Source organism: Mauremys mutica, chromosome 17, assembly GCF_020497125.1.
Source record: "Mauremys mutica isolate MM-2020 ecotype Southern chromosome 17, ASM2049712v1, whole genome shotgun sequence".
Lineage (NCBI taxonomy): Eukaryota > Metazoa > Chordata > Testudines > Geoemydidae > Mauremys > Mauremys mutica.
In genome coordinates this window covers 27,320,607-27,343,647 of record NC_059088.1, presented here as the reverse complement: position 1 = coordinate 27,343,647, position 23,041 = coordinate 27,320,607, and the positions used below count along the sequence as shown (strand labels likewise).

General features: G+C 46.9%; 1 protein-coding gene across 1 annotated transcript in view; it reads right to left on the bottom strand.

The window, feature by feature from the left end:
- The window catches only part of LOC123351501, a 60,357-nt gene that overhangs the window by 5,598 nt on the left and 31,718 nt on the right, over positions 1-23,041 (bottom strand). The window contains exons 6-11 of the mRNA XM_044990885.1: positions 21,596-21,808; positions 13,688-13,759; positions 11,516-11,686; positions 4,672-4,966; positions 1,740-1,765; positions 301-432 (exon numbers count right to left, since the gene is read on the bottom strand). Coding sequence (XP_044846820.1) covers positions 301-432; positions 1,740-1,765; positions 4,672-4,966; positions 11,516-11,686; positions 13,688-13,759; positions 21,596-21,808 — 909 coding nt within the window. The remainder of the gene's footprint in view (positions 1-300; positions 433-1,739; positions 1,766-4,671; positions 4,967-11,515; positions 11,687-13,687; positions 13,760-21,595; positions 21,809-23,041) is intronic.

The window sequence follows — 23,041 nt, the reverse complement described above, 5'->3', positions numbered from 1 at the left end:
CTCTGGCCTCAAGTGATTGCTTCCTACACCGGCTGCCCCAAGGATATAACACTAATGAGAAGATAAAGCTGCTTGTCTTGATTTTGTAAACCTTGAAGCTTCTTTTGTCTTTCAGTTTTGCCCACGTCCCAGGAAGATGACTTACCAGCAGCAATGCAAACAGCCCTGCCTGCCCCCTCCTTGCTGTGTGACCAAGTGCACTACCAAATGCCTGGATCCCTGCTGCAAAGTCTGTGTGACCAAGTGTGTGACAAAATGCGTGGATCCCTGCTGTAAAGTCTGTGTGAAGAAGTGCACTACATGCGTGCATCCATGCCCGTGCCCTCAAAAGTGTTGTCCATGTCCTCCGTGCCCTCAAAAGTGTCTTCCATGCCCTCAAAAGTGTCCTCCATGCCCTCCGTGCCTTCCAAAATGCCCACCTGTGCAGCACTGCTGCAAAGAAAAGAAGCTCTGTTAGTGCCCACGGACCCACCGACGTCTACGGAATGAGAATGAATTACAGCCCCTCGCGCAGTAGCTCTCTCCTCACTCCGCTGGTCTGGCTTTCCCCTTGCAGTGTGACGTGTTTCTAGGAACGTCGTTCCCAGTCTCTGTCCGCACCCTGCGCACTGCTTCCGCTTCTCCTATCCAGAGGTCAATGCCCCCCCTTGTAACCAGTAACTGACCGTCTTTGTGCCCCTGGGATATCAGCTGTGCCTGGGACAGATCCTGTAACACTTGTGCTGTAGACTCTTTAGTGTTGGTAATTATCCTCCTCTGGTCTCTTTTCCCATCCCGCCTTTTAATGTAGATGTGCTACAATAAAAGCTACGATTCCTGGCATCATCTGCCTCCTGGTGTTTCATTCTCCTTAGCAGTAGTACCCACTGCAGAAGTCACCATAAAAGGTATTATTACTATAATTATGTTTTTTCAAAAACAACAACAATAACATAATTATAGTAATAATACCTTTTCTGATCATGCTAATCATGCATTGTCATTACATCCCTTGACAACCCCTCAGGTTGACATGTCTGCTGTAGAATCTAAACTCCATGGTTTAATGCGCATTGAGATTTGAAATTGTTTGTTGTACTAGAAGTACAAAAGGGGGGAGTGTGGAAGCAAGGAAAGAATTAATAAGGATTTGAAGGGGATTTTAATGCATGTTAGTCAGTTAGCAAGAGTCAGGCCATACTGTGACCCTTATGACGTGAGATTTGTAGAAGCAAGATAATGTAAGACAGAGTGAACTGTGTGAAAGTATTACGACCTTGCAATGTGCAGTCTTGCTTTTTCTAGTAAGATAGCAGAAAAGCTTATGTATAAACAAAATATATTTGTTGCTTTTTAGTGTCTCCATGATTGCTAGAAATTGTCTGTAAAAAAGGTATAAAGGCTTGATGTAATTGTTTACCAGTTGAGAGACCTGTCCAGGACCCTGTGTCCTATGGCACTCTCTCCCTCCATGGTAATTACTGGAGAAATAATAAAGTATTTAATTTTGCTGCACCCAAACAAAAAGCGAGAACTGAGTTTTTCTTCGACAGGAGACACCCTGACATTAGCCCCCCCCTCCCCCGCTTGCCCCGTACAGCAAGCAGGAGTCTCTGGGAGCAGCTCCAAGGCACAGGGCAGGAGCAGCACATGGCAGTGGGGGGAGGGACAGCTGCTGCACAGGGAACTTAGGGGAGTGGGGAGCTGATAGAGGGAGCTGAGAAGGGGGCTGCTGGTCCACCCTGGTTCCAGCCACCCACCAGCTATCTGCAAGGGGCTGCTCTTCCTGCAAGCAGAGAACAAAACAGGCGGCTGCCAAACGTTAGAAGGGAGCATTGCACAACTTCAAACGAGCATGTGCCCTAATTGATCAGCAACGGAACATAAGAACAACGTTATCAGGGACGACTTTACCTGAGGAGATCCTGTACTTACCCCCAATATCTTATGATTCACTAAAGCGTTTCTGCCAGAAAGGTCTTGATCTGAAGACTTTTAGTGATGAAGAATCCTCCCCCTTCCCTTGGAAGACTTTTTCAATGGTTAATCAACCTCCCTGCCAAAAATCCATACATCTGACATCCCTTTGCAAGTTATTTCTCTTCCTCTAACTTGGCTCATGTTCTCCAGAGCTTTGTTAGTTATTTCACTGATGGTTCCAGAGGTTTATCCTTCCACAGACTGTTAATTCTCTTATGGGATCAGGACCTTCCCACGTAGGATGTCACTGACTGCATATGTACCCCTCAGATATTGCTCACATCCTAGAGACTCACTCAGTACAATTCCACTGTCGCGTCTTCAACCCTGGAATAATTTCATTCTCCAGCTTCCATCCAACCTCGAATTATTGTTGTGTTGAAATCTAACTTGCAATTCTTGGAATCACCTGCCTCCTGGTGTTTGCTTTGCCCTCTCTTTGTCTCTTTAATCACTGCTTGGCTCCTGTCTCGCCCATTTCGATCTCTCTTCTGTTTCACTTTAAAAGACCCACATAGCATGAAAACTTCGTAGACACCCATGAACCTAAAAAGAAACAAAGGAGAAAAGACCATCTGAGCTTTTCTTATGCTGCAGTGTTCTCTGGGTGCCAAAAATAATTCAACCTGCATCAGCCAAGCCCTCTCACCTCTTTGCCAGCCTTTCATCTAAGGGTGTGTCAGTGCTGGTGGAGTTACAGGAGAGCTATTATTATTACTTCATATTTCATTAGCTCCTCGAGGCCCCACTGAGACCGGGGCCGCATGGCTCAGGTGCTGAGCAGACAGGCGGCAGGACACAGTCCCTTCCCCTGAAGAGCTGGCCATCTCAACAGACTGAAAATGAGGAGGGGACGGACTCACCCAAGGTCACACTGCAGGTGTGTGATGGAGCTAGGAGAGAACCAGCTCCTCTGTCTGCCTGTCAAGTGTTTATCCACTAGGCCACACCAACCCCCTTCCACAGCTCCAAGTCTTTGCTGTGGATGTTCTCTATGCTATGATGTGCCATTTTTCCTGGGTAGCCACTTAGTGCCCATAGCAATAACAAACACTAGTGGTCTAAACAGAGGGCAGGTTTGGATGATATCCCCAAAAGCTTTGCTCCTATGTATCAGGGTATGCACCACAACCCCCTGGAGGCTTCCACACTTACGCCTCAATCTCACACCTTATGCTATGACACACGGCACACTCTGCTGCCTCAAATATCCCAGGAAGAGACCTTTAGTAACGCGGGAATCTCAGAGTGTTAGCAGCCTGCTAGGGAATGGGGCTGTGAGGAAATAGGATCCAATCGGTCATATCTGGGTTCTAATACTGTGCCCCTTGCTGCCGTATCTGAACATGCTGGAGCTGAGGTCTTAGGCAGCACGCTGGGTGCAGAGGGAGCAGACAGACAGAAGCAAATTGGTGGACGTTGGAGAGATTATTCACGTGTGAGAAAAATTGACAGGGGTTCAGGAGCAAGTTGCAGAAGGAATGTCTGGAAGTCGGGGAGCAGTGACTAAGCTCTGTGGGCTGTATAGAAAGGATGTAGAGAAATGGGAAAGGATCCAGAGGCGAGCAACAAAGATGATCAAAGGGCTGGAACGCAAGCCACAGGAGCAAAGGCTGAAGGAACTGGGTATGTTTAGTTTGGAAAAGAGGAGATGAAGGGGGATATGATAGCGGTGTTCAGCTACTTGAAAGGCTGGCGGAGAGAAGATGGAGAAAAGTTGTTCTGTTTTGCCACCGAGGGCAGGACAAGAGGCTATGAGTCCAAACTCCAGCAGAGCAGATTTAGGTTAAATCTCAGGGAAAACGTCCTAACGGAACGGAGAGTAGGCAATGGTACAGGTTGCCTTGGGAGGTGGCAGAAGCTTCTTCACTAGAGGTTTTCAAAAGGAGGCTGGGTAGCCATCTGCCTTGGATGCTTTAACAACGAATCCTGCATCTTGGCAGGGGATTAGCCTAGATGACCGTTATGGTGCATCATCCTAACCCTAGGGTTCTTTGAGTCTAAGCCATATGCTGAGAGCGTGTGGTGTCAGGGGAGGATAGTGAATGCTCAAGCCTCATTTGCTTTTTTAAAATTTGATGTGAATACACAAGAATGATGGGCCTGGGGAGCATCCTGGTCAATATAGTCCCTTCATGCTTCGGCCACCATTCCAGAGGAGATGCATCCACAGGATGGATCACTGGATGATTCCCTGTTCTATTCATTCCCTCTGGGGTACCTGGCATTGGCCACTGTCGGAAGACAGGGTACTGGGCTAGATGGACCATTGGTCTGACCCAGTATGGCCATTTTTATGTTCTTAACACCTGGATCTGTCCTGATTTTCTCCTCCTTGCTGCCTCTGTCCATATCACTTTTTCTGGGCACCTGTGACCACTTCCTAGGGAAGGGTCTTTTTAAAAGGAAACCCAAGGAAGGAGAATCTGGATCGGAGTGACTACTGAAGAGAATGAAACACCAGGAGGCAGACCACGTCATGAATTGTAGCTTTTATTACGGCACATCTACATGAAAAGACGGGATGAGAAAAGAGACCAGAGGGGAAAAATCACCAAGACTAAAGAGTCTACACCACAAGTGTTACATGTCACAGTGCAAGAGGAATGCTAGACCAGCAGAGTGAGGAGAGCGCTACTGCACGAGGGGCTGTATTTCATTTTCATTCCATAGACGTCGGTGGTTCCGTGGGCACTAACAGAGCTTCTTTACTTTGCAGCAGTCCTGCACAGGTGGGCATTTTGGAAGGCACGGAGGGCACGGAGGACATGGACAACACTTTTGAGGGCACGGAGGACATGGACAACACTTTTGAGGGCACGGGCATGGATGCACACACGTAGTGCACTTCTTCACACAGACTTTACAGCAGGGATCCACGCATTTTGTCACACACTTGGTCACACAGACTTTGCAGCAGGGATCCAGGCATTTGGTAGTGCACTTGGTCACACAGCAAGGAGGGGGCAGGCAGGTCTGTTTGCACTGCTGCTGGTAAGCCATCTTCCTGGGACTCGGGCAAAACTGAAAGACAAAGGAGGCTTCAAGGTTTGCAAAATCAAGACAAACAGAATCATCTTCTCATTCGCATCACGCACCAGAACATTCAGCAGAATCAGAGGCTGATGCATTTCTCCAGAGAGAGCATTGCCATTGCAAACCACTTCAGAAAGAACAAACAAGAGGGAGGATGGACTGAAATCTCTTTCTCATGGCCTGCAATGGGATTAGTGAAATAGCCACAAGACACTTCAGGAAAACACTCTTGTGAGCAGCAAGAAGAGGAAAGCCAAAAATTAAGCCCAGCCTTGAAGTTAGCTCCCAATCATCAGAAGGAGACTTACCCAATTCACCAACAGGAGCTAACGAAGATGTCGAGTCGGTTGAGGAGCATTGTGATGCGAGTCTTTTTATATGGTTTCCATGGCCTGGCATCCGGAAACAAGATATCCTAGAGGTATGCACATTTGATTTGCATAAACTGACTTGCTCCAATTCAACATCCTTCAACTACTTGTTTGCATCATTATTTTTAATAATTATTTTAAGTGGACACACGTGTCGTCTTTCAGGAAACGCCTGACCTACAAAATTCATATTAGAAATACAATTCAATAAACAACTGCATTTTTTGCTTTAAAATGGTCTTTATGGAGTCCATTCCTTCCTTCCGCAGGCTTTTCCACCTTCCTCTCAGGCAGCTGGTACTGCTCACTGGCAGAGAGAAGATATTGGTCTGGATGGATCTCTGATCTGATCCACTCTGGGTATTTTTCTGTTCTTGCTAATGTACAACTCCCGTCCATGCCACACCACGCATGCCCCTAGGGCACTGAGCTGATGCTGGGCTCATGGATTCCTTGGTATTTTTAGCAGTAGGACACTCCAAATGCAGCCCACTCCTGCTAGAATGAATTTTGGTCAGGTGTCTGCTGATAAGGAGCTTGGGTCTTTGTTATGTGACATGGTGTCTTCACCTCATGGTGCCTTCTTGCTATTTTGCACTGAAACTTCATCCTAATTCTAATATAGATTGTAAACTCTTTTGACGGAGGTGCGTCTTTTTACGTATGAGATGCCAGTGCCCCCAAGGGTGAGAACCATCTCCTGTCCATCTCCATTACAGCAAAACATTGACATATCTAAGAGGCCATCAACGTGAGTGTGGAATTGTAATTATGATAATATGGGCTGGGAAAGACATCTGTGTTATCCTGTGTACACCCAGGGCAGTGACTGTTCTGAAGAAAAATTCCAGGGTTGAAAGTTTTAATATATTTTAATCAGAAAATGAGGAGCTTTCTATGCATGTATCAGGAAGATCATGTTCCCTTTTTGCCCTTAAACCCAACACTTGTGGGTCATTAAGAGCCCATCCTAGGGTATCTTGCAGACCCTTTCTTTTGTGTCTTTTGCTATTCCTGTTTTGTCAATTAACGGGCACTGTGGACTCTCTTGCTGCAAGGCCCTGAGGGTGTGCGAGTCTCCTGTGGGTTCAGATGGCAGAAGTTGATTCAATACCCTGTGACTCAGCCTCTGATGCTGCCGACACGCGTGTATCTTCCTCTTTGGAATTCCAGAGTGTTATTATCACGAGTTCGGCCTCAGGGTTCCAGGAGCCAGGTCCTACCTGGAAGAGACGGGCTGGAAAATATCTCTGGATTCTTCTAATAAAGGAATCTGTCCTCTAGTGAGTCACAATAATTAAATACCTTACAGGAGGCAGTGGGATCTCCTGGATACGGCCTTGCACTGGGAGTCAGGAGACCTGGACTGTATCCCTGCCTCTGCTACTGACTGCCTGTGTGATCTTGGGCAAGTCATTTCACCTCCCTTTGCCTCTTTCCCCTCCAAACCTTTGTCTGTCTAGATTAAAATCTTTGGGGCAGGGACTATGTGTTTGTACAGCACCTAGCAATGAGTTCACTGTCATACTTGGGGCCTCTAGGAGGTACAGCAAATCAAATCATTAAATAAATAAAATTGTCTACCACTCTTCAGTATTTCTAATTGTCTGGAATCTGAGCACACTCAAAGTAACTCTCCTAAGAGGCCTGTTTTTCTCAGAAATCGTTATTACTCTTCCAATGGAATGAAGAGAGATGAGCTGTAACATTAAAAGCACAGGGGGAAGAAGCTTTGCCTTCAGATAACACTTCCCCTGGAATTATTTTTTCCCGGAATCACGCTGCTTGTGTTCCAGTCACTTTCACTTTAATCCGTTCTCAGAATTTGGCTCTTCAGGACTCACTGCTGGACCCTAAGGGGCCGAGCCCATAAGCAGCGAGTGGACACCTGCTTTCAAGGTGGAAGTCCATAAAGTAGGATCATAGATATCCAATGAGGAGAGCTTCAGCTTTGTCAGGCTGGAGTCCCACTTCACTCCTTGGGTCCACACGTGGAAATCTGTGGTACGACCTCAGAGGAAAGGGTAGCTGAACGTGAGAAAAAGTGACAGAATCCAGCACACAACGTGGTGTATTGTGATAATGAACCTAGAACCTGTTGTGTTAGGTTTGGTTCCTGTGCCAAAGATGTTACAATCTCAGTAATCTCTGCCACAGCTTCTCATCTTGAAAGAAAGAAAGAAAGAAAGAAAGAAAGAAAGAAAGAAAGAAAGAAAGAAAGAAAGAAAGAAAGGTCCCACTATAGGTGAAAAGGGAACATGAGCTTCCTGACACATGCATAGGTTGGCTCTCATTTCCAAACTGAAATAAATTAAAACTTTCTTTCCTTGACATTATTCTTCAGAACAGTCAACGTCTGTATCAACAGGATCACATAAGATTCTTTTCCAGTACATTTTAGCATAATTCCCATTCCACACTCATGTTGATGTCTGTAATGGAGATGGACAGGAGATTGCTTTCCCCACTGGGGACTCTGGCATTCCGTAGAGATCAAGATGGACCCTGCCACAGCAGATTACCATCTGCATTAGAAAATACAACAATTAGAATAAAAGCCACCCCTAAGTGAAGACAGAATGTCAGATAATAAAGAGCCAAACTCCATATCATTAGGAGTCACCTGACAAATATTTATTCTAGCAGAACTAACAGAGTTGGGCTGGATTCAAAGTGTCCTCCTGCTAAAAATACTGGGGAATCCAGGAATCCAAGGTCAACCCTGTGTCTATAGAAGTTTGGGTGGTAGATCATGGAGGGAAGTTGTAATTGGCAGGAATGAAGAAATGCCCATAATGGCTCAGAGCAAAGATCCATCCGGTCCAGTGTCCTGTCTCCAATAGCAACCAGTACCTGATGCCTCAGAGGAAGATGCAAGAAAGCCTGAAGAAGGAATTTATGGAAATGCAAAGAATCCTGTTGTTAATGGAATTGGCTTTTTCTAATATAGAGTATGTAGATCAGGCAGAGAACTTACAAACAGCATTTACTCTAATAAGTAAACTGGGTCCGCTTCAAATAATAATTTTAAATAATTACTAACATGAGTGATGGACATGAGTAATTGAAGGCTGTGTCATTGGAGCTAGATAGGATTAGAAAAATCATATCTGCATATCTGTGGGGTGCCTCATTTCCGTGGAACAGGCCATGCAAACCATATAAAAAGGCTCCTGTCCCAGTGCTCCTCAATCCACTCGGCTTCTTCGTTTGCTCCTGTTGGTGACTTGGTAAGTCTTGTTCTTATTATGGAGAGCTAACTTCACGGCTGGGCTTCATTTTTGGCTTTCCTTTCCTTGCTGTTCACAAGAGTGCTTTGCGTGAGTATCTTGCTGTTATTTCTCTAATCCCATTGCACGGCTGCAGGAGGGGATTTCAGTCCATTCCCTGTAAGGATTGTTCTTTCTGAAGTGGTTTGCAATGGCAGTGCTCTCTCGACAGAAATGTTTCCCACGGCACCAACCTCTGTTTGTGCCGAATGTTCTCCGTCCCTGCTTTCGGGATCCCTTTTTAATTCAGGAAATTAAATTAGCAGGTGTGACAGGGAATTGCAGGGTGGGGCTCAGTGCTTCAGCAGAGAGAACTGGAAAGAGAAGCATCTAGGCGGAGGGAGCTGTCCGGGAAGTGAAAGCAAAGGAGTAAGATGTGTCTGGAAGTAACTCAGACTGAAAATATATGGAGGGGATATAGCACCTGCCCTTTCACTACCAAATTCCTTAATAGCAAAAACCTGCACAATTCTGTGGACGTCAGTGGAACTGCACTGATTTACTCCAGCTGTGGAGCTAGAGGGGAATAGAAGAGAGTCTAAAGGCCTTGCCTGCGCACACATTCCCCCAGTGAAAGGAAGGCAGTAAGGAGATTCAAGGAGTCACCACTGATAAAAGTCAAGCTGCTCTGTGCTGGAAATACAACTCCAGATGCATTCGTGCAGCCTAAGGACCTGGGAAGAAAACATCTGCACAAATGCACTTCCATTCCTGAATATTTAGTTCAGAACACAAGAGGCCAAAGGAACTGACTGTTCATTTTGGGCTTTTGAAAAGTTCAGCTGAAAACTCTACCCTTAGATCAGTGGCATCAGGCTCAGTCAGTCCTACAGAGTGTGATAATGAGGAGATTCCAGAGAGATCTCTACCAGTGCCACCTGCCACCTGCACATTCAGAAACGCTGAGTGGTTTATTTAACTCCTCTAGCAGAAAAACATTTGAATGCAGAAATGATTGATGGTTAAAAATACTGTTAAACACATTGTGTTTCTCTCGCCCTGCTATTAATCTTAGGATAACTGTTTAAACCTGAATACTGCACTGAATGTTTTGGTTTCTTCTACAGAAATATATTACTGGTCACAGGAGTGTTTTGCTAACGTATCTTGAGGTTAGGGTGACCAGACGTCCCGATTTTATCGGGACTGTCCCGATATTTGCTTGTTTGTCCCGCGTCCCGACCAATGTTAGGTCGGGACACTGGACAAACAAGCAAAGGCTCCGGAGCCTGGAAGGGCTCGCGCCCTTCCCCGCCCCGACTCTGCCTCCTCCTTCCCCAATTGGCTCCCTCCCCAAATCCCCGCCCCCATCCCCGCCCCATTGGCTCCCTCCCCAAATCCCCGCTTCTTGCCAAGCACGCCATGCCCAGGAGACGCAGGGGAACGTGGGGCCGGGGTGAGTGTGAGTCCGGCCTGGCCCCGAGCAGGCAGGACTCGGGCGCGGTGCCTGGATGGAGAGTAGGGAGTGGCCTGCGGGGCCAGTCGGTGGCTGTTCTCCCCTCTTGGGCAGCGGGACACGGGAGCAACCGCTGCTGCAGCTCCCACTGCCGCGGGGGGAGGAAGTGGCCAAGCACGTGGCGCCCGGGCCTGAACCCGGGCCTGCTGCGGGGACCCAGCAGCACGCACACTGCGCCCCGCCACTGGCCAGTCGCGTCTGGGCTGGCTGCCCAGCTGGTGCAATCCCGCGGCGGAGGCATCGGCAGCCCAGCCCCGTTCGTTCCCCTATGGGACCCGAGCAGGATGGGGGGGCTGGGGCCTGCTGCCCCCACTCCAGGGCCGCCCGTGGGATTGCACCAGCTGGGCAGCCAGCCCAGACGCAACTGGCCAGGGGCTGGGCGCGCGGTGTGCGTGCTGGGTCCCCGCAGCAGGCCCGGGCTCGGGGGGTTCATGGGCACCAGAGCCGCAGCCGCCAAGTTTGGCCAGCGGCCGCTTCCTCCCCCCGGGGATGTGGGAGCTGCAGCAGCGGCTGCTCTCAAGTCCCGCTGCCCAGGTGGGGAGAACAGCCGCCGCCGCCTGGCCCCGCAGGTCACTCTGAACTCTCCCTACAGGTACCATGCCCAAGTCCTGCCTGCTTGGGGCCAGCCCGGACTCACACTCACCCCGGCCCTGAGCTCCCCTGAGTCTCCCGGGCCTCCCTCCAGCGCTTGCGGAGGGAGAAGGAATCGGGGGTGGGGAATTTTTTTTTTTTGCTCTTCCGCCATTTTTTCCCCCATTGCCGCCCCCCCCCCCGCGTCCCGATATTTGACCTGGGTGATCTGGTCACCCTACTTGAGGTTATTTCACTACTCCCATTGCAGATCTTTAGAATGGGATTACAGTGCATCCTCCCCCATGTTTGTTCTTTGTGCAGTGGTTTGCAATGGTGATGCTCTCTCTGGAGAAGTGTTCCCCAGTGCACCAGCCTCTGATTCTGCTGAATGTTCTGGTGCATGATGCTAATTGTTGTGTATTTGGTTGTCATGGGTTTTGTTACTATGGCAACTGAGTTAGACTATTAAGGGATAGCTCAGCCGGTTTCAACCCGCTGAGTGAGCTCTCTGTTTCTGTAAATAAAATGGAGGTTTTGGTTAGCTGTCTGCTCTCTGGCCTCAAGTGATTGCTTCCTACACCGGCTGCCCCAAGGATATAACACTAATGAGAAGATAAAGCTGCTTGTCTTGATTTTGTAAACCTTGAAGCTTCTTTTGTCTTTCAGTTTTGCCCACGTCCCAGGAAGATGACTTACCAGCAGCAATGCAAACAGACCTGCCTGCCCCCTCCTTGCTGTGTGACCAAGTGCACTACCAAATGCCTGGATCCCTGCTGCAAAGTCTGTGTGACCAAGTGTGTGACAAAATGCGTGGATCCCTGCTGCAAAGTCTGTGTGAAGAAGTGCACTACATGCGTGCATCCATGCCCGTGCCCTCAAAAGTGTTGTCCATGTCCTCCGTGCCCTCAAAAGTGTTGTCCATGTCCTCCGTGCCCTCAAAAGTGTTGTCCATGTCCTCCGTGCCCTCAAAAGTGTCCTCCATGCCCTCCGTGCCTTCCAAAATGCCCACCTGTCCAGCACTGCTGCAAAGAAAAGAAGCTCTGTTAGTGCCCACGGACCCACCGACGTCTACGGAATGAGAATGAATTACAGCCCCTCGCGCAGTAGCTCTCTCCTCACTCCGCTGGTCTGGCTTTCCCCTTGCAGTGTGACGTGTTTCTAGGAACGTCGTTCCCTGTCTCTGTCCGCACACTGCGCACTGCTTCCGCTTCTCCTATCCAGAGGTCAATGCCCCCCCTTGTAACCAGTAACTGACCGTCTTTGTGCCCCTGGGATATCAGCTGTGCCTGGGACAGATCCTGTAACACTTGTGCTGTAGACGCTTTAGTGTTGGTGATTATCCTCCTCTGGTCTCTTTTCCCATCCCGCCTTTTAATGTAGATGTGCTACAATAAAAGCTACGATTCCTGGCATCATCTGCCTCCTGGTGTTTCATTCTCCTTAGCAGTAGTACCCACTGCAGAAGTCACCATAAAAGGTATTATTACTATAATTATGTTTTTTCAAAAACAACAACAATAACATAATTATAGTAATAATACCTTTTCTGATCATGCTAATCATGCATTGTCATTACATCCCTTGACAACCCCTCAGGTTGACATGTCTGCTGTAGAATCTAAACTCCATGGTTTAATGCGCATTGAGATTTGAAATTGTTTGTTGTACTAGAAGTACAAAAGGGGGGAGTGTGGAAGCAAGGAAAGAATTAATAAGGATTTGAAGGGGATTTTAATGCATGTTAGTCAGTTAGCAAGAGTCAGGCCATACTGTGACCCTTATGACGTGAGATTTGTAGAAGCAAGATAATGTAAGACAGAGTGAACTGTGTGAAAGTATTACGACCTTGCAATGTGCAGTCTTGCTTTTTCTAGTAAGATAGCAGAAAAGCTTATGTATAAACAAAATATATTTGTTGCTTTTTAGTGTCTCCATGATTGCTAGAAATTGTCTGTAAAAAAGGTATAAAGGCTTGATGTAATTGTTTACCAGTTGAGAGACCTGTCCAGGACCCTGTGTCCTATGGCACTCTCTCCCTCCATGGTAATTACTGGAGAAATAATAAAGTATTTAATTTTGCTGCACCCAAACAAAAAGCGAGAACTGAGTTTTTCTTCGACAGGAGACACCCTGACATTAGCCCCCCCCTCCCCCCCTTGCCCCGTACAGCAAGCAGGAGTCTCTGGGAGCAGCTCCAAGGCACAGGGCAGGAGCAGCACATGGCAGTGGGGGGAGGGACAGCTGCTGCTCAGGGAACTTAGGGGAGTGGGGAGCTGATAGAGGGAGCTGAGAAGGGGGCTGCTGGTCCACCCTGGTTCCAGCCACCCACCAGCTATCTGCAAGGGGCTGCTCTTCCTGCAAGCAGAGAACAAAACAGGCGGCTGCCAAACGTTAGAAGGGAGCATTGCACAACTTCAAACGAGCATGTGCCCTAATTGATCAGCAACGGAACATAAGAACAACGTTATCAGGGACGACTTTACCTGAGGAGATCCTGTACTTACCCCCAATATCTTATGATTCACTAAAGCGTTTCTGCCAGAAAGGTCTTGATCTGAAGACTTTTAGTGATGAAGAATCCTCCCCCTTCCCTTGGAAGATTTTTTCAATGGTTAATCAACCTCCCTGCCAAAAATCCATACATCTGACATCCCTTTGCAAGTTATTTCTCTTCCTCTAACTTGGCTCATGTTCTCCTGAGCTTTGTTAGTTATTTCACTGATGGTTCCAGAGGTTTATCCTTCCACAGACTGTTAATTCTCTTATGGGATCAGGACCTTCCCACGTAGGATGTCACTGACTGCATATGTACCCCTCAGATATTGCTCACATCCTAGAGACTCACTCAGTACAATTCCACTGTCGCGTCTTCAACCCTGGAATAATTTCATTCTCCAGCTTCCATCCAACCTCGAATTATTGTTGTGTTGAAATCTAACTTGCAATTCTAGGAATCATCTGCCTCCTGGTGTTTGCTTTGCCCTCTCTTCGTCTCTTTAATCACCGCTTGGCTCCTGTCTCACCCATTTCGATCTCTCTTCTGTTTCACTTTAAAAGACCCACATAGCATGAAAACTTCGTAGACACCCATGAACCTAAAAAGAAACAAAGGAGAAAAGACCATCTGAGCTTTTCTTATGCTGCAGTGTTCTCTGGGTGCCAAAAATAATTCAACCTGCATCAGCCAAGCCCTCCCACCTCTTTGCCAGCCTTTCATCTAAGGGTGTGTCAGTGCTGGTGGAGTTGCAGGAGAGCTATTATTATTACTTCATATTTCATTAGCTCCTCGAGGCCCCACTGAGACCGGGGCCGCATGGCTCAGGTGCTGAGCAGACAGGCGGCAGGACACAGTCCCTTCCCCTGAAGAGCTGGCCATCTCAACAGACTGGAAATGAGGAGGGGACGGACTCACCCAAGGTCACACTGCAGGTGTGTGATGGAGCTAGGAGAGAACCAGCTCCTCTGTCTGCCTGTCAAGTGTTTATCCACTAGGCCACACCAACCCCCTACCACAGCTCCAAGTCTTTGCTGTGGATGTTCTCTATGCTATGATGTGCCATTTTTCCTGGGTAGCCACTTAGTGCCCATAGCAATAACAAACACTAGTGGTCTAAACAGAGGGCAGGTTTGGATGATATCCCCAAAAGCTTTGCTCCTATGTATCAGGGTATGCACCACAACCCCCTGGAGGCTTCCACACTTACGCCTCAATCTCACACCTTATGCTATGACACACGGCACACTCTGCTGCCTCAAATATCCCAGGAAGAGACCTTTAGTAACGCGGGAATTTCAGAGTGTTAGCAGCCTGCTAGGGAATGGGGCTGTGAGGAAATAGGATCCAATCGATCATATCTGGGTTCTAATACTGTGCCCCTTGCTGCCGTATCTGAACATGCTGGAGCTGAGGTCTTAGGCAGCACGCTGGCTGCAGAGGGAGCAGACAGACAGAAGCAAATTGGTGGCAGTTGGAGAGATTATTCACGTGTGAGAAAAATTGACAGAGGTTCAGGAGCAAGATGCAGAAGGAATGTCTGGAAGTCGGGGAGCAGTGACTAAGCTCTGTGGGCTGTATAGAAAGGATGTAGAGAAATGGGAAAGGATCCAGAGGCGAGCAACAAAGATGATCAAAGGGCTGGAACGCAAGCCACAGGAGCAAAGGCTGAAGGAACTGGGTATGTTTAGTTTGGAAAAGGGGAGATGAAGGGGGCTATGATAATGGTGTCAAGTATCAGAGGGGTAGCCGTGTTAGTCTGGATCTGTAAAAGCAACAAAGAATCCTGTGGCACCTTATAGACTAACAGACGTTTTGCAGCATGAGCTTTCGTGGGTGAATACCCACTTCTTCAGATGCAAGATAATGGTGTTCAGCTACTTGAAAAGCTGTCAGAGAGAAGATGGAGAAAAGTTGTTCTGTTTTGCCACCGAGGGCAAGTCAAGAGGCTATGAGTTCAAACTCCAGCAGAGCAGATTTAGGTTAAATCTCAGGAAAAACGTCCTAACGGAACGAAGAGTAGGCAACGGTACAGGTTGCCTCGGGAGGTGGCAGAAGCTTCTTCACTGGAGGTTTTCAAAAGGAGGCTGGGTAGCCATCTGCCTTGGATGCTTTAACAACGAATCCTGCATCTTGGCAGGGGATTAGCCTAGATGACCCTTATGGTGCATCATCCTAACCCTAGGGTTCTATGAGTCTAAGCCATATGTCGAGAGCGTGTGGTGTCAGGGGAGGATAGTGAATGCTCAAGCCCCATTTGCTTTTTTAAAATTTGGTGTGAATACACCAGAATAATGGGCCTGGGGAGCATCCTGGTCACTATAGTCCCTTCATGCTTCGGCCACCATTCCAGAGGAGATGCATCCACAGGATGGATCACTGGATGATTCCCTGTTCTATTCATTCCCTCTGGGGTACCTGGCATTGGCCACTGTCGGAAGACAGGGTACTGGGCTAGATGGACCATTGGTCTGACCCAGTATGGCCATTTTTATGTTCTTAACGCCTGGATCTGTCCTGATTTTCTCCTCCTTGCTGCCTCTGTCCATATCACTTTTTCTGGGCACCTGTGACCACTTCCTAGGGAAGGGTCTTTTTAAAAGGAAACCCAAGGAAGGAGAATCTGGATCTGAGTGACTACTGAAGAGAATGAAACACCAGGAGGCAGACCACGTCATGAATTGTAGCTTTTATTACGGCACATCTACATGAAAAGACGGGATGAGAAAAGAGACCAGAGGGGAAAAATCACCAAGACTAAAGAGTCTACACCACAAGTGTTACATGTCACAGTGCAAGAGGAATGCTAGACCAGCAGAGTGAGGAGAGCGCTACTGCACGAGGGGCTGTATTTCATTTTCATTCCATAGACGTCGGTGGTTCCGTGGGCACTAACAGAGCTTCTTTACTTTGCAGCAGCCCTGCACAGGTGGGCATTTTGGAAGGCACGGAGGGCACGGAGGACATGGACAACACTTTTGAGGGCACGGAGGACATGGACAACACTTTTGAGGGCACGGGCATGGATGCACACACGTAGTGCACTTCTTCACACAGACTTTACAGCAGGGATCCACGCATTTTGTCACACACTTGGTCACACAGACTTTGCAGCAGGGATCCAGGCATTTGGTAGTGCACTTGGTCACACAGCAAGGAGAGGGCAGGCAGGTCTGTTTGCATTGCTGCTGGTAAGCCATCTTCCTGTTACGTGGGCAAAACTGAAAGACAAAGGAAGCTTCAAGGTTTGCAAAATCAAGACAAGCAGCTTTATCTTCTCATTAGCATCACACACCAGAACATTCAGCAGAATCAGAGGCTGATGCACTTCTCCAGAGAGAGCATTGCCATTGCAAACCACTTCAGAAAGAACAAACAAGAGGGAGGATGGACTGAAATCTCTTTCTCATGGCCTGCAATGGGATTAGTGAAATAGCCACAAGACACTTCAGGAAAACACTCTTGTGAGCAGCAAGAAGAGAAAAGCCAAAAATTAAGCCCAGCCTTGAAGTTAGCTCCCAATCATCAGAAGGAGACTTACCCAATTCACCAACAGGAGCTAACGAAGATGTCGAGTCGGTTGAGGAGCATTGTGATGCGAGTCTTTTTATATGGTTTCCATGGCCTGGCATCCGGAAACAAGATATCCTAGGGGTATGCACATTTGATTTGCATAAACTGACTTGCTCCAATTCAACATCCTTCAACTACTTGTTTGCATCATTATTTTTAATAATTATTTTAAGTGGACACACGTGTCGTCTTTCAGGAAACGCCTGACCTACAAAATTCATATTAGAAATACAATTCAATAAACAACTGCATTTTTTGCTTTAAAATGGTCTTTATGGAGTCCATTCCTTCCTTCCGCAGGCTTTTCCATCTTCCTCTGAGGCAGCTGGTACTACTCACTGGCAGAGAGAAGATATTGGTCTGGATGGATCTCTGATCTGATCCACTCTGGGTATTTTTCTGTTCTTGCTAATGTACAACTCCCGTCCATGCCACACCACGCATGCCTCTATGGGCACAGAGCTGATGCTGGGCTCATGGATTCCTTGGTATTTTTAGCAGTAGGACACTCCAAATGCAGCCCACTCCTGCTAGAATGAATTTTGGTCAGGTGTCTGCTGATAAGGAGCTTGGGTCTTTGTTATGTGACATGGTGTCTTCACCTCATGGTGCCTTCTTGCTATTTTGCACTGAAACTTCATCCTAATTCTAATATAGATTGTAAACTCTTGTGACGGAGGTGCTTCTTTTTACGTATGAGATGCCAGTGCCCCCAAGGGTGAGAACCATCTCCTGTCCATCTCCATTACAGCAAAACATTGACATATCTAAGAGGCCATCAACGTGAGTGTGGAATTGTAATTATGATAATATGGGCTGGGAAAGACATCTGTGTTATCCTGTGTACACAGGGCAGTGACTGTTCTGAAGAAAAATTCCAGGGTTGAAAGTTTTAATATATTTTAATCAGAAAATGAGGAGCTTTCTATGCATGTATCAGGAAGATCATGTTCCCTTTTTGCCCTTAAACCCAACACTTGTGGGTCATTAAGAGCCCATCCTAGGGTATCTTGCAGACCCTTTCTTTTGTGTCTTTTGCTATTCCTGTTTTGTCAATTAACGGGCACTGTGGACTCTCTTGCTGCAAGGCCCTGAGGGTGTGCGAGTCTCCTGTGGGTTCAGATGGCAGAAGTTGATTCAATACCCTGTGACTCAGCCTCTGATGCTGCCGACACGCGTGTATCTTCCTCTTTGGAATTCCAGAGTGTTATTATCACGAGTTCGGCCTCAGGGTTCCAGCAGCCAGGTCCTACCTGGAAGAGACGGGCTGGAAAATATCTCTGGATTCTTCTAATAAAGGAATCTGTTCTCTAGTGAGTCACAATAATTAAATACCTTACAGGAGGCAGTGGGATCTCCTGGATACGGCCTTGCACTGGGAGTCAGGAGACCTGGACTGTATCCCTGCCTCTGCTACTGACTGCCTGTGTGATCTTGGGCAAGTCATTTCACCTCCCTTTGCCTCTTTCCCCTCCAAATCTTTGTCTGTCTAGATTAAAATCTTTGGGGCAGGGACTATGTGTTTGTACAGCACCTAGCAATGAATTCACTGTCATACTTCGGGCCTCTAGGAGGTACAGCAAATCAAATCATTAAATAAATAAAATTGTCTACCACTCTTCAGTATTTCTAATTGTCTGGAATCTGAGCACACTCAAAGTAACTCTCCTAACAGGCCTGTTTTTCTCAGAAATCGTTATTACCCTTCCAATGGAATGAAGAGAGATGAGCTGTAACATTAAAAGCACAGGGGGAAGAAGCTTTGCCTTCAGATAACACTTCCCCTGGAATTATTTTTTCCTCGAATGACGCTGCTTGTGTTCCAGTCACTTTCACTTTAATCTGTTCTCAGAATTTGGCTCTTCAGGACTCACTGCTGGACCCTAAGGGGCCGAGCCCATAAGCAGCGAGTGGACACCTGCTTTCAAGGTGGAAGTCCATAAAGTAGGATCATAGATATCCAATGAGGAGAGCTTCAGCTTTGTCAGGCTGGAGTCCCACTTCACTCCTTGGGTCCACACGTGGAAATCTGTGGTACGGCCTCAGAGGAAAGGGTAGCTGAACGTGAGAAAAAGTGACAGAATCCAGCACACAACGTGGTGTATTGTGATAATGGACCTAGAACCTGTTGTGTTAGGTTTGGTTCCTGTGCCAAAGATGTTACAATCTCAGTAATCTCTGCCACAGCTTCTCATCTTGAAAGAAAGAAAGAAAGAAAGAAAGAAAGAAAGAAAGAAAGAAAGAAAGAAAGAAAGAAAGAAAGAAAGAAAGAAAGAAAGAAAGAAAGAAAGAAAGAAAGGTCCCACTATAGGTGAAAAGGGAACATGAGCTTCCTGACACATGCATAGGTTGGCTCTCATTTCCAAACTGAAATAAATTAAAACTTTCTTTCCTTGACATTATTCTTCAGAACAGTCAACGTCTGTATCAACAGGATCACATAAGATTCTTTTCCAGTACATTTTAGCATAATTCCCATTCCACACTCATGTTGATGTCTGTAATGGAGATGGACAGGAGATTGCTTTCCCCACTGGGGACTCTGGCATTCCGTAGAGATCAAGATGGACCCTGCCACAGCAGATTACCATCTGCATTAGAAAATACAACAATTAGAATAAAAGCCACCCCTAAGTGAAGACAGAATGTCAGATAATAAAGAGCCAAACTCCATATCATTAGGAGTCACCTGACAAATATTTATTCTAGCAGAACTAACAGAGTTGGGCTGGATTCAAAGTGTCCTCCTGCTAAAAATACTGGGGAATCCAGGAATCCAAGGTCAACCCTGTGTCTATAGAAGTTTGGGTGGTAGATCATGGAGGGAAGTTGTAATTGGCAGGAATGAAGAACTGCCCATAATGGCTCAGAGCAAAGATCCATCCGGTCCAGTGTCCTGTCTCCAATAGCAACCAGTACCTGATGCCTCAGAGGAAGATGCAAGAAAGTCTGAAGAAGGAATTTATGGAAATGCAAAGAATCCTGTTGTTAATGGAATTGGCTTTTTCTAATATAGAGTATGTAGATCAGGCAGAGAACTTACAAACAGCATTTACTCTAATAAGTAAACTGGGTCCGCTTCAAATAATAATTTTAAATAATTACTAACATGAGTGATGGACATGAGTAATTGAAGGCTGTGTCATTGGAGCTAGATAGGATTAGAAAAATCATATCTGCATATCTGTGGGGTGCCTCATTTCCGTGGAACAGGCCATGCAAACCATATAAAAAGGCTCCTGTCCCAGTGCTCCTCAATCCACTCGGCTTCTTCGTTTGCTCCTGTTGGTGACTTGGTAAGTCTTGTTCTTATTATGGAGAGCTAACTTCACGGCTGGGCTTCATTTTTGGCTTTCCTTTCCTTGCAGTTCACAAGAGTGCTTTGCGTGAGTATCTTGCTGTTACTTCTCTAATCCCATTGCACGGCTGCAGGAGGGGATTTCAGTCCATTCCCTGTAAGGATTGTTCTTTCTGAAGTGGTTTGCAATGGCAGTGCTCTCTCTACAGAAATGTTTCCCACGGCACCAACCTCTGTTTGTGCCGAATGTTCTCCGTCCCTGCTTTCAGGATCCCTTTTTAATTCAGGAAATTAAATTAGCAGGTGTGACAGGGAATTGCAGGGTGGGGCTCAGTGCTTCAGCAGAGAGAACTGGAAAGAGAAGCATCTAGGCGGAGGGAGCTGTCCGGGAAGTGAAAGCAAAGGAGTAAGATGTGTCTGGAAGTAACTCAGACTGAAAATATATGGAGGGGATATAGCACCTGCCCTTTCACTACCAAATTCCTTAATAGCGAAAACCTGCAAAATTCTGTGGACGTCAGTGGAACTGCACTGATTTACTCCAGCTGTGGAGCTAGAGGGGAATAGAAGAGAGTCTAAAGGCCTTGCCTGCGCACACATCCCCCCAGTGAAAGGAAGGCAGTAAGGAGATTCAAGGAGTCACCACTGATAAAAGTCAAGCTGCTCCGTGCTGGAAATATAACTCCAGATACATTCGTGCAGCCTAAGGACCTGGGAAGAAAACATCTGCACAAATGCACTTCCATTCCTGAATATTTAGTTTGGAACACAAGAGGCCAAAGGAACCGACTGTTCATTTGGGGCTTTTGAAAAGTTTAGCTGAAAACTCTACCCCTAGATCAGTGGCATCAGGCTCAGTCAGTCCTACAGTGTGTGATAATGAGGAGATTCCAGAGAGATCTCTACCAGTGCCACCTGCCACCTGCACATTCAGAAGCGCTGAGTGGTTTATTTAACTCCTCTAGCAGAAAAACATTTGAATGCAGAAATGATTGATGGTTAAAAATACTGCTAAACACATTGTGTTTCTCTTGCCCTGCTATTAATCTCAAGATAACTGTTTAAACCTGATAGTACATATTGCACTGAATGTTTTGCTTTCTTCTGCAGAAACATATTACTGGTCACAAGAGTGTTTTGCTTAACTATGTTGAAGTTTTTTCACTAATCCCATTGCAAACCTTCAGAGTGGGATTTCAGTCCATCCTCCCTCTTGTTTGTTCTTTCTGAAGTGGTTTGCAATGGCAATGCTCTCTCTGGAGAAGTGTCCCCGAGTGCACCAGCCTCTGATTCTGCTGAATGTTCTGGTGCATGATGCGAATGAGAAGATGATGCTGTTTGCCTTGATTTTGCATATCTTGAAGCCTCCTTTGTCTTTCAGTTTTGCCCAAGTCCCAGGAAGATGGCTTACCAGCAGCAATGCAAACAGACCTGCCTGCCCTCTCCTTGCTGTGTGACCAAGTGCACTACTAAATGTCTGGATCCCTGCTGCAAAGTCTGTGTGACCAAGTGTGTGACAAAATGTGTGGATCCCTGCTGTAAAGTCTGTGTGAAGAAGTGCACTACATGCGTGCATCCATGCCCGTGCCCTCAAAAGTGTTGTCCATGTCCTCCGTGCCCTCAAAAGTGTCTTCCATGCCCTCAAAAGTGTTGTCCATGTCCTCCGTGCCCTCAAAAGTGTTGTCCATGTCCTCCGTGCCCTCAAAAGTGTCTTCCATGCCCTCAAAAGTGTCCTCCATGCCCTCCGTGCCTTCCAAAATGCCCACCTGTGCAGCACTGCTGCAAAGAAAAGAAGCTCTGTTAGTGCCCACGGACCCACCGACGTCTACGGAATGAGAATGAATTACAGCCCCTCGCGCAGTAGCTCTCTCCTCACTCCGCTGGTCTGGCTTTCCCCTTGCAGTGTGACGTGTTTCTAGGAACGTCGTTCCCAGTCTCTGTCCGCACCCTGCGCACTGCTTCCGCTTCTCCTATCCAGAGGTCAATGCCCCCCCTTGTAACCAGTAACTGACCGTCTTTGTGCCCCTGGGATATCAGCTGTGCCTGGGACAGATCCTGTAACACTTGTGCTGTAGACGCTTTAGTGTTGGTGATTATCCTCCTCTGGTCTCTTTTCCCCTCCTGTCTTTTAATGTAGATGTGCTACAATAAAAGCTATGATTCCTGGCATCATCTGCCTCCTGGTGTTTCATTCTCCTTAGCAGAAGGACCTGCTGCAGAAGTCACCATACTGTGGGCCAAAGCTCTGAGATGAGGTCTTATTACATCAGACGAACCTACCTTCAATTTATTTTTATTGCTGTGGATACTGACAATCCTAGAAAACCAATGGCAATTTGAGCAAAAAAAGCCTCTTTTAAGATAATAGATCTTAGTCTTCCACAGTAACCATGCCCCCTTCCACAGGGGGTTACTGATGGGTTACATAAGCACAGACATGGATTATATATTAGGGGGGAAACTTTTGCGAGCACCAAGTCAATCAGGTATTGTCTTTAAAAATGTACACCTCTGTTTCACATTTCCTGGAAACTCGGCATTGCTGTATTCCCCATCTATATTTTCACCTTTAAATTGCGTAAAGCAGGAAGGGACCATTAGGATCTAGATTGACACCCTGTACAATAAAGCACAGAGACTTTCACCCAGTCACCCCTGTATACTTGAACCCAATATCTTGTGATTCTCTAAAGCGTCTCTACCACAAATTTGTTAATCAACCTCTCTGCCAAAAATTCATACTTCTGACATCCCTTTGCAAGTTATTTCTCCTCCTCTTGCTTAGCTCGTGTTCTCCTGAGCTTTGATAGTTATTTCACTGAAGATTCCAGAGGTTTATCCTTCCACAGACTGTTAATTCTCCTATAGGATCAGGACCTTCCCATGCAGGATGTAACTGACTGCGTATTGCTCACACCCTAGACACTCGCTCTGTACAATTCCACCGTCGCATGCTCAGCACTGGAATACTCATTCCCCAGCTTCCATCCAACCTTGAATTATTGTTGTGTT